Consider the following 12872-nt stretch of genomic DNA (forward strand, 5'->3'; position numbering starts at 1 on the left):
CAAATCTGGGTTCAAATTCTACTTCAATAGAATTCTAGCCATGTAGCATTAAGTGAACTTCTTAGCTTTTTTGGATAGTGGAATAAGTACAGGGATGGAAGGCATGGATGGAATGGTACAAAGGGCAGGAGGGCAATTGTCAAGGTCATTAGAAGTCATGCAAAGGGTATTATACTTGATCCTAGAGGTGAAAGAAAGCCACAATAATTTATTGAGTAAAGGAGTAGTGAGATCACTTTAGAAAGATCATTTTGACAGCTACTAAGATGAATTGGGGTTATAGAGAGAATTTATGGGAAGACCAACTAGCAGACTATTGCATTATTCCAGCAGTGAGGCGATGAGTGCCTGAACCTAGGTGATAGCAGAATCAGAGGAAAGAAGGTGCCATATGAAAAGAAGAAACATTACAAAGTTAAAATTGACAGCCCTTGATTTCAGATTAGAAATAGAGGAATGAGGAGTTGAAAATGACTCCTAGAATTAATGATATGAGGAAAATGTGAACTGCAGTGATTGGCTTTGGGACTTAGGGAAGGGGATGGAAGCAAGAGATGTGGTAAAGGCAGAATTAGTAAAACTGGGTACCTGGCCATATGGGGTTGGGGAGTAGAGAAGAAAGAATAAAAATGGCTTTGATATTACAAAACTGAGTGTTTGGACGGCTAATGATACCCTCAACAGATAGGGAAATTTTGTTGGAAATAGATTTAGAGGGAAGGTGATGAGTTCTGTTTTAAACAATCTGTATTTCAGTTCTCTATGGAGAATCCAGAAGGGAATATTCAAAAGGCTGTTAATGAGTAAGTAGAATTCATGTGAGAAATTAGGGCTAGATATATAGTTATATGGACAGTGGATAGATAGAACATGGGGCTTGGAATCAGAAAGACTCATCTTTCTGAGTTCAAATCTGATACTTACTAGCTGTGTACCCCTGAGTAAATCAATTAACTCTGTTTGCCTCAGTTTCCTCACCTGTAAATGTAAAATGATCTGGATAGGAAATGGCAAACCAATAGTTTTGCCAAGAAAACTCACAATGAAGTTACAAAGAATCTGGTATAATTGCAGCAACCAAACAACAAGAAATATAGATTTAGAAGTCATATTCAACAAATTCATAGTGGCTGTAAGATAGCCAAAGACACAAGAGAGTCCAGGATCGAATTATGTGGAACACCTTCAATAAAATGGTAAACAGGGATGTGGGGGGAAATAGGTGATTATCTTGAAGTGAGGATTAAATATAGTTAAATTAGTTAAATGTAACTATATAGTTAAATAAGTTAGAGTTTAGTGACAAGGGAATATACAGATTGGCAAACAACCATCTACATCCCAAACTACAATAATAAGAGGAATGCTAAATAATTCCCTTCCCCTCAAAATAAAAGATATTTCTAGCAGAATAAGGCTTAACTAAGTAATCATGACCATTTTCCTAGCAATTAGCAAGAAAAGAATTCACACAGTTAATCTTCAAAAAAGACTTCTATGAAGCAGTCTACTGGTAGACTGATTTTCCTTCCAATATGGACATTAAATAGACCACTATGCAGACAGACAAGAATGAATTAAGGCTAATAAAAAGGCTTGAACAGATCATTTCCCAGTTCTTCAGATATCTCTATAAGGAGATATAGGGCTGAAATGCATTAATAGAATGAATTTCCTCCAGAAATTTCTTTTTCCAATGAAATCACATGTCCAGGAGGAAATAGGGTACCTAGTACAGTTTTCCCAAGTATTGCCCTGGAGGTGAGACATGATTGTCTACCATTATGAAGATTAAATGAATAAATCTAATTAATTGTTCTTGTTCAGTCTGACTCTTAGTGATCTCATTTGGAGTTTTCTTGGCAACGATACTGGAGTGTTTTGCTATTTCCTTCTCCAGTCAATTTAAAGATGAAGAATTAAGGCAACCAGAGTTAAGTGACTTGCACAAAGTCACACAGCTATTAAGTGTCTGAGGCTAGATCTGAACTCATGAAGAGGAATCTTCCTGATTCCAAATCCAGCATTCTATCGATTGTACCACCAAATTGCCCCCCAAAAAGCTTAGACTCAGTGATATCATCATTAGGTCTACACCTCTAAAAGACATAAGAGAGGGATATAGGTGGCTAGTGGAGATATGTGACTTCTATTCTAAGTTAAAAACAGAAGAGTTGTCAGCAACACCTAGCAATGATAACCCACTGCTTACCTGTTTCTTGCCATGTGTGAACAAACAAATTCAATCGAAATGATAGTGAAATTTTATTATAACCAAATATGATATGAATCTTCTTTGGTACCAGATAAGATACTAATATTTCTAAGACAAAATATAAAGGTTTTGATTGTAAGGCTTTTAAGAAACAGTTATAAAGATAATTAAGGTATACTTACTCAGATAGAGTGGGTCTCAGAGTCAGAAAGTCCTGGGTTCAAGTCTCCTGTATAGGCTAAGTCACTATCCTTTGCTTTTCTTTCTATCTCCCGCATTTAGCAAAATGCCACCCACATAGTAGGACCTTAATAAGTGAGTATATGGTATAACTTTTTCTCAAGTGTACAGTATTACAAGGCCTTCCTGGTGATAATAAGATGAATCACTTGATAGGTAACTGGCTCATCTGAGTAAAAAGAATTTAACTATTCAAGCAGGCTGGGAAATGAGAACTAGGAAATGGTTCTAAGACAAGTTTATTCATCTCACAAAGACTATTTTCCTCTAAGAGATGAGCACCAGAAACCACTTCAGTTGGGGCATTTATACCTTTTTAAGTCTTTGTAGGTTAAAACCCATTACAATAAACTCCCAGAAACAGTTTCAAATCTTCCTGCCCTGAAATTCCATTGTATTTGCTACTGTCAAAAATAAGCTGGCCATCAGCCTACACTTGATTATCTTTACATTTTACAGAAATTCCCATTCAAATGCTATTTCTTAGAATGGGATTTGACCTCTGTTATAATCACATTTTTGACAACTTAATACATTTAAATCAACAGAAAATTCATTGTAATGGCCCAAGATCCCATCTTTTCCCATTCCCCTGAAAATGAGTGGCTAAAGCATTTTCAAGGAATGATGCAGAAGATCAAATATAGCTACCTGATTGTTAACAGATAGACCAATTTGAAAAGGCTAACTGCAGAAAAATGGATCTTGCTCTGGGTATCATTCTGTTCAAGAAAACCACAGATAAATGGAAGAGGTCTTTTGATGAAGACAGTTAACATACTATAGATGTGGGGACTGCGTTTGAATACTGAGACAAAGCCATTGTTCACCTGCTTCTTGCCATGCATGAACAAACAAATTGAATCCAAAGATAATAGTGAAATCTTATTGTAACCAAGTATTTTTTCTATCCCCTCTCCTTTGGTATCAAGCATTATCCTAATTTTGTTGAGAGAGGGAAAAAAGCTTCATTTTTAAATTTAATTCTTTTAAGTGGAAATATAAAATGGACAGAAAGGTGTGATTTCGTGATCACAAAATCTCAAGAGTTGAAAGGGGCTTTCAGTGGTCATCTAATTTACTCAGCAAAAAGAAATAAAAAACAAGAGTCCCCTCCCTCCAAAAAATGCATTTATTAAGTGCTGGCTATGCTTTAGGAACCATGTGAAGAATTTTACAAATATTATTTCATTTGATTTTCATAAAAATTTTGGGTAACTAATTTTTTTACAGAAATAGAAGTTAGTTTCCCACACACAGAGCCACAAAAGATTAATTAGCTAAAAATATGATCACATCTAAGGTTCTCTCAAACATATTTCCTAGAAATATGTTAAAGAGCCATTATATAAAGACCTTAAGCTGAATCTGAGTTACTGTGTCATCATTTATATTAACTCTTTGAACTAATTGCTAGATTTAGGGGCAAGTACCAAGTGCAATCACATATAATAAAATACTTGGGAATTTGGAAGATGGGGATATTGCACATTTGTACCAACTCATTACCTAAAATATTTTAAATTTAATTTAATATAGTGGACAGGGCAGCACAGTATAGAGTGCTAGGTGTGGAGTCAGAAAGACTCATTTCCCTGAGTTCAAATATGGCCTCAGACACTTATTAGTTGGGTGACCTCGAGTAAGTCATTCACCCTTTTTACCTCAGTTTCCTAATCTATAAAATAAACTGGAGAAGAAAATGGTAAAATATACCAGTATCTAGGCATAGAAAATCCCAGATGGGGATCATGAAGAGTCCAACATGACTGACAAACAACTGAACAATAACATATGTGCAAATCTCATCTTCTAGATTACAGAAGGAACCAACCATTACTTTACAGATAGTAGGCACTCTTTGCTGCTTGAATATTTCTATTACATACAATGATATATATCCATTTTCTAATTGTCAATCTTAACTTTAGATTTAAAATAAGAATAATTAGAAAGTATTTTATAATTATTATTTATATATTGACTATTTATAAATTATTTCAAGACATTATTTGTATATATCAAAATCTTTGTATTTATCAGAAAATTGTATATATCATAAAATTCTCAAAGAGGTTCATTTCACTATTGTTGTTGTTTTTTCTATGTGACATTAAAAGAAAAATTAAAGGTACCTCGAGTTTCAACTTGACATCTTCTTTTGTCTTAGAAATAAAGTCTAAACCAGAGATGGCTGACTCTACTCCGCTGCAATACTGCCCATAAATAACTAATCTGAAAGATAAAAAAAAAGACAAAAAAGGGGTGAGGGGAAGAAATAGAAATAAATAACAAAGAAACAGAATGAAATGGAAGGCAGAAAGACGGAATATCTGTCTGCATAAAAACACAATTAAGAAAATCTTCAATTAACTACTAATCAATCTACTAATTGGCTATTAATCAAGTTAGCACTGACTACTAAATAACCACTAATCAGTTAATGAATATTTATTAAGTGTTTACTGTGACTGGCACTGTAGCAGCAATTAAAAGTAGCTAGATTGTGTCTTATGGACCTGGAATCATGAAGACCTGAGTTCAAATCCAGACTGAGACATTTACTAGCTTTGTGACCCTGGAAATGTCACTTAATCTCTGTTTTCCTCAATTTCCCCAACTGTAAAATAATAATAATAATAACAGCACCTATATTTCAGAGTTGTTGTGAGGATCAAATGAAATATTTCTAAACATTAATACAAAGCCTGATATATCATAAATGCATAATATATTTTTATTCCTTCCTTTTCTCCTCCCACCCTTCTGTACCCCAGTTAGAGGGCAAGAGTCAAAATAAGAAAGTATACATCAATGAATATGAAAGTATGAATTTTTTCCTAATATAATAGGAGACTTCTTGATTTTATCCAGTTCTTAGTACAGTTCCTGCACATAGTAGGTACTTAATACATGTTTATTGATTGATTATTAGTTAATTGATTATTAGAGGTGAATTAAGCATTGAGATTATTTTTAATAGTCACTTTATTTGTGCATAGCTGAGTCTCAGTTTTTCTCATGTTGCATACAGATAGTTGCCATCTGTACCTTTTCATGGGTGATTCCCCCATATGTGGGTTACTCACCTGTACCTAGCTTCCTTCAAATCATATCTCATTCATCACCTTCTACATAAAGCCTTTCTTAATCTTCTTAGTTATTATAGTATTCTAGTTCACATTATTATAGTATAAACCTTATGTTTTGGAGGAAGAAGGAAGGAAACAGACTATTTAATTTGTTATCATGGGAAACTCCCATTTCTCATATAGGAATCTCCTCTTACCATTATAGATCAAAAGCTGCTCTTAGATTTACTGTTTTAGAAAATTGAGGGATACTGAAAGGTTAAGTGCTCAGGGTCAGTCAGTCATACATCAGAGACAGGATTTAAACTCATTTCTTTCATACCAAGGCCAGCTCTCCATTCACTCTACCATGTTGTCTTTCTACTGTTACATATATATTTGCTTCTCTATGTCCATATTGTATGCCTCAGGGTCATTTTTAGTTTTGTATACCTAGCAGACCTTCCAACCATGGTAGGAAGTAAGTGGCCAAGCTCAGGTTTTGATTGGAAGAGACTGAGGACACAGACAAATCAGATCCTAGAAATATGATCAAAGTCAAAAAAGATGGGATCAGTACATCTTCCTTTTGCGGGACGTTGTTGGTAAGTCTTATTTTCCCTGCTTGATGAGCAATGACTTAGCCATGGCAAGAAACAAGTAGAGATCCCCATCAGTAACAGGCCATCAAATAAAAATGAATCATGCTCCTGAAAACCATGCCTGGTAGCATATCCTGACCACAGAAAACATTAATCAAAGTTTGTTGAATTCAATTAAATGTATAAAATGAAAAGAATGGCCTAGATGATTTCAAGAATGACTTTGGAATGATTTCCCTTTTAATCTAAAAGTCACTGAAATCCCTGAGTAGGAATGCTATTAATGATAATAACTCACGTTTCTAAAGAGCTTTCATATTTGTCAACTACTTTTCAATAGTCATCTATAAAATTATAGAGACTTTCTTGTTCTCATTATAAAGAAAAATAAAAGGCATTTTCCAGACTACACCCAAAGAACCATGAAGCTGTGCCTGTTCTTCGATGTAACAATATCACCATTAACAATATATCTGAAAGACATCCAAAAATAACAGAAAATAATATTACTTGTATAAAAATATTTATAGCAGCTCTTTTTGTGGTGTCTAAAAATTAGAAATTGAAGGAATGATCATCAATTGAAGAATGGCTAAATAAGCTGTGGTATGTAATTATAATGGAATATTATTGTGCTGTAAGAAATGGCAAGCAGGATGATTTCAGAAAAACTTGGAAAGACATGAACTGATGCACAGTGAAGTGAACAAAACCAGGAGAAATTGTACACAGTAACAGCACTACTGTTTGATGAAGAATTGGGAATGACTTAATAATTCTCAGTAATACAATGATCACAGATAATCTCAAAGCACTAATGATAAAGCATATTATCTTCCTCCAGAGAAAGAACTGATATTGTTTGAATACAGACAAGCATGATATATTTCACTATTTTTCTTTTACTCAAATCTTCTGTATTCAAATCCACTAATGTGGAAATATTTTATTTGACTACACCTATATAACTTATATCTGATAGCTTAACATCTCAGGGAAGGAGGATGGAAGGAAGAGAAGAATGCAATTTGGCACTAAAAGCTTTAGGTAAAAGTGTTTTAAAAATTGGAAAAAAAAAGAATATATATGTTTCTTGAGAATAAAAAAGCCCAAAATGACTGCTTAGGTTAAGATTATTTATAGAAATGTTTGGATTTTCAAGAATTTTAATAAGGGAAAACAGAAGCAAATAGATCACTAAAATTAAGAAAAATACAAATTGCAAAAGCAACATAATATAGTAGATGTAAGCCAGATAGGCAATACAGTAGAAAGAATATTGAGCTTAGAATTATTTTCCTGAGTTCAAATCTGGCTTCAGAAACTTATTAGCCACATGACCTGAATAAGTCATTTAACCTCCTTGACTCAGTTTTCTCATCTGTGAAATGCGCTGGAGAAGGAAATGGCAAAATATTCCAGCATCTTTATTTAAAAAAACCCAATGGAGTCCTAAAAAAATCAAATTCAGATGAGAAAAAAAAATGAGCAACATAGTGGATGTGATATTAGTTTTGCAGTAAGGATTCTAATCGTCTCTCTCCCCCTCTTAGATATTTAGTAGTTATGTGAATCTAAAGATTATTTTTACTTTGGTTATCTGCAAAACAGGGATATTTGTTTCACCTACCTTAGAGGACTGTGAAGACCAAATGAGATAGTGTAAGTACTTTACAAACAATAGAATTCTATATTAATGTAAGTTTTTTATTGTTAGACTTTCCTATTAATACAGAAGTTTGATTTTATGTTACTAATCTGTGTGTGCCAACATTTAGAGATGTTATTTAAATAAAGATATCATTTGTTGGAATATAGAAGCCAGTCTTTTTATATAACTTTAATAATAATAGTGATTCAACCTGTATTCCCTCATTTCTACTTCTCCATTATATGCTATCTCCCTCCCTTCTCCACCTCCCTTGAAAGTAGAGATAGTCTTGTTTTCTTGGTTTTCTTTTTTATCTCTAGTGTTTAGCATAGGGCCTGGTACATTAAGCATTTAATAAATAGTTATCATTAACCTGTCTCTCTATTATATCTATCTCTTTATTAGCTAATTATTTATCTTCATATGAAAATAAAATTAGAGGGTAGATAGAGGACTTTGCAAACCTAAAAGTACTATGTCATTGTTAACAATTATTATTATTGTTATTATTATTTCCCTAAGGCTCACTCACCAAATAATGTCTTGTCAAATGAGCAATGCAAAGGTTGAAAATATTGAAAGTTACTTTTCCCTTAAGAACTCTGACCAATGTGTTGGCCAATCATGATTGCAAAGGTGTAAGGATTGAAGAATACTACTTAGCTCCTAACAGACAATTGATAGAATGAGAATTCATATTGTTTACCCATACACACACACACACACACACACACACACACACACACACACACACACACATATATACATATATATGTGTGTGTATATATATATATATAATATATATATTATATATATATATATATCTATGAATATATGCATATATATAATTTGTTGTAAGGATTTTATTTTTCTTTCTTTTTTTCTAGTTATGTCAGAGATAGGCAGAAAAGAAAAATAAATGCTTGTTAATTTAAAAAATAATGTTTAAAAATTACCTTTCCTTGTAGTTAATGAAAATTTGATATAAATTCTGATCATTTTTATTGGCAATGGAGTCATTAATCTCTTGCGTCAGGCTTCGGTGAACTTTCACCAGTTCCTTGCAAAAGAAAATATATCCCAGAACATTAATAACCAAATTCTTCAAAAAACTGACCTTTCCTAGTCCACCCTATAACCTACACCCAAACAATACAGAATCCAAATTGTAGTTGGAGTTGATGCTCATCACTGAGTTGATTTATCTACACACATAAATCTGCCAATATCAGGATTGTAGATATATTTTTAAAGAAATCAATCACACATGGGAAATAGCAGACTTTGCCTTGAAATGTCAGTGTCCATGCAACAAGAGAAATTAACTCATTAGTTATTAAGAGCTAATTTATCTACCATGCAAAAATTATGTGTGGCTCCTCTTCATCCACTTTATAATCATTAATAAATTTTTTTTAAATAAAATTAGTCAAGTGTTTAATGTTTTATTGACAAGAGAAAGTAATGATTATGTCCCCGGGTGTGAAAAATTAGATTTGTACATTGGTCAATTAGTGGTATCCTTATGCTAAACTAACAGCAGTCACACTAAATTGCTTAAAACATCAGACAGTTAAAGGCAGAAAGAAAGGGCTAATAAATTTGACTAAATGGTTGAGTAGAGCTACTCAACAGCTAGAAGTTCACAATTTTTTTTTTCTGAAAGGCAAATAATTTCTAATTTTCAGGCAGAAAATGCATGTCATAACTGAGAGGAGATAAACACCTCATCCATTTGAATCAAGGGCTCAATTTTCCCATTATCCTTTCCTTGATGCCTTTAAGTATAACTTGGCTTAAAAGACTAATTTTTGCAAAGGAGAATAGAAATCAAATCATAGTTATTTTTCTTTGTCATTTTGTTGAGATAACTGTAAAATGTATGATAATTGGAATGTCAAATGATTCCTGAGATCAGAAGCTCTAATCTAGAAGGAGGTTCCACTTCTCAAATTTTCTAGGACAAGCATTATTCTTTGTATTCTGAAAGAAAATCACACATCATGGCTATTTCTATCAACTAAAAGTAACATCAACACACTTATACATGAGAAGACATAAATGAACTGAGGCAGAGTAAAGAAAGCAGAACCAGGAAAACAATATATGAAATAATCACAACAATGAAAATGGAAAGAACAAAAAAAAATAATAATTTCAACTGAATATTGCAAAATCATAATAACCAGCTTGAACCCAAAGAAGAAATAAGAAAAGGACCTCATCAACTTCTGTGTAAAGAAGGAGATCTAGGAGTATAGAACACTACACATATCAGACTTTCCCTATATCTTTAATAGTTTTAATTGTCCATTTTTCATCCTTTTTATAATCAATGGTCTGAGAGATTGGAGGGAGAGGTTCAATATATTAGCATAATTTACATATTAAGGTAATAATTTTGAATAATATCTTATAATAATAATAATATTTATATGCCACATAAAGCTTTCCAAAGTATTTAATATATTCAATACATTTGATTATCACACAACAACCCTATTTCTGTTGTTCAATCATTTCAATCATAATTGACTCCTTATGACCCCAACTTGAGGTTTTCTTGGTAAACATAATGGTTTACCATTTCTTTCTTTAGCTCATTTTATAGGTGAGAAACTGAAGCAAATGGGATGAGATGATTTTCCTAACAAGTAAATATCTGAGGCCAGATTTGAATTCTAGAAGATCAATCTTCTTGACATCAGGCCCACCACTCTGTCCACTCTGCCACCTAGCTACTACACAACAACCCTATAAGGTAAGTGATATTTGTATCCCCATTTTGCCTATGAGGAAACCAAGGTAAAGTAATTTTTCAGATACATAGCAACTAAGTTCCTTCCTATATGAGGAAGATTTAAACCCAGACTTTCCTATCTTCACATCTAGCATCCTACCCATTACACTATGAGGTTTTTGCAATTAGCAGCTTCCTTAAATTAATTTTGAGTAAGACATCACTTTGCCTCTATTTCTGTGTTAAAAGTACATGAAATCCAACCATCCCTCTAAATAAATTCACTTGGATATCCTTGACACTAAAATAATATGTGAAATGATAAAATATTTGGGATCTACCCAGAACTTGAAGGCAACTATCTGAATGACAGACATGGCAAGGCAGAGAAGAGGTAAGAGAGAAAAGGCACTGGGACAACCCACTAGACACAGTGGGTAAGAGATTTAGACTATCTGAGTCAAGGTAAGGACAATGAAAAAGCAGCAGTGGCCCCCATGGGGTAAGAAATATTTCTAAAATGGCACATTCAGTTATCTCATTGGCCATATTCCTTTTCCAATGGTTATAGAACATATGCCAATGAACAGGAGAATGTTTTATATATTCTTTCATCCTCCTGGAGAAAAAAAGAAAAGCAGAAAATTGTCTTCATCCAGAAAGGATGAAGATTTGGAAAGATTTGGAAAGTATTTTACAAATGTTATCTTATTTTATCCTTACAACAACCCCTTGAAGGCACATATTATTGTCATACCTATTTTACAAAGGAAAAAACTGAGTTACACAGAGATTAAATGGCGTGCCCATAGCCACATGACATGAATGGCTGAGGTTGAATTTGAGTTCAAGTCTCCCTAGCTCCAGATTCTACGCTTTATCCATTATACCATCTTTCTTTCCTTGGCAAGAAGCAAACTAGTGACTGATTTCCTTAGAAAGTTCTTAGGAAGATGAAATTCTATGATGAATGATATGGAGCATGGATCTTTGTACCCAGAAACACTGCAATTACAAATTGGAATATATAAATTATTTAAAAATAAAACCAAAGTGAGACCAACAAAGAAATAAACATTTTCCAAATTAACATATTTCATATGTTTCTTGTGATCACTTCTAAAAACTTATCCAAATCTTCAATTTAAGTCAGATGATCTTTACTTACAGGAATGTTGATGAATACAGTATCAAACTCTGTAGCTGTCAGAAATCTTTTCAGTGGTGTCATGAAATACTGTAACAAGACAATGAAGGTACTATTGTTATGTTGGATTCTTGTTTTCTAATCCATATGAAATCCTTTTCAATCAATTATCAATTAATTATTGAGCTCCTACTCTATCAATACTGTGCTAATAATCTCTATGGCAATACAAAAGATGAAATATAGCACCTGCCTTCTAGGGATTTACAACTTAGTTGAAAAGATAGGGCATGTATACATGAAAAGTTAAAACACAAATGTGGCAGTTTATTAGTAAGGGCAAAATGACTAGAATGGTAAGTGAAAAATAAAACATATCTATAATTAGGGCACCACAAATTTAGACATCATCAATGGCATTTAAAGCTGTTCAGAGTAGAAGCAATAGAATACAACCTCTATTAGTTAAGATAAGAAATTACTTCCTGGCATCCTTTTTCCTTAGCCTCATCTCATTCCTTATACTCTGCCATGAATAACAATAATAGTAATAATAGCAATTATTTACGTAGCACTTAAGTATTAAAATAACTCTTATATTCTTCCAGAGGCCAAATTAGCAATTTTTGTTACCAAAGAGTCACAACCAGGAGCTAGATGGAACAGAGTATGAAGTGCTGAACCTGTCAGAAAGATCAGAGTTCAAAGCAGATGCTTCCTAATTGTGTGATCCTAGACAAGTCATTTAACTACTTCTTTATCTGTAAAATGCAGATAATAAATAGCACCTACTCACAGGGTTGTTGTGAGGATAAAATGAAATGATATGAAGCATTTAGCACATTGCCTGACATACAATAAGTGCTACGTAAATAATTGCTATTATTACTATTATTATTATTCATGTCAGAGTATAAGGAGTGGGATGATGCTAAGGAAAAACGATGCCAGGAAATAATTTAAACAGCTTTAAAACTAATTTAATATTTAATAACTGTTCAGTGATTTTTCCAAAGCAAAGTGCTACATAAAAAAAAAAATCTAATGTGCACTTGTTTTGATGGTATCAACACCAGGATTTAATAATCCATGAAAATGTTAACCACTTACTTTTTCAATTGATTCCAATGTTTCTGTATACTTCTCTTCTGTCTGCTTGATCTCTGCAAGGCAGCAGCTTCGGATATCATTTTCCAGACACTTCTG

General features: G+C 33.0%; 1 protein-coding gene across 1 annotated transcript in view; it reads right to left on the bottom strand.

Annotated features, from left to right (window-relative positions):
• VAV3 (vav guanine nucleotide exchange factor 3) overlaps positions 1–12872 on the bottom strand; it is a 448180-nt gene that overhangs the window by 219874 nt on the left and 215434 nt on the right. The window contains exons 6-9 of the mRNA XM_074262844.1: positions 12777–12869; positions 11688–11756; positions 8736–8839; positions 4591–4690 (exon numbers count right to left, since the gene is read on the bottom strand). Of these exons, the coding sequence (XP_074118945.1) occupies positions 4591–4690; positions 8736–8839; positions 11688–11756; positions 12777–12869 (366 nt within the window). The remainder of the gene's footprint in view (positions 1–4590; positions 4691–8735; positions 8840–11687; positions 11757–12776; positions 12870–12872) is intronic.

This window comes from Sminthopsis crassicaudata, chromosome 4 (genome assembly GCF_048593235.1).
Source record: "Sminthopsis crassicaudata isolate SCR6 chromosome 4, ASM4859323v1, whole genome shotgun sequence".
In the NCBI taxonomy this organism is placed as follows: domain Eukaryota; kingdom Metazoa; phylum Chordata; class Mammalia; order Dasyuromorphia; family Dasyuridae; genus Sminthopsis; species Sminthopsis crassicaudata.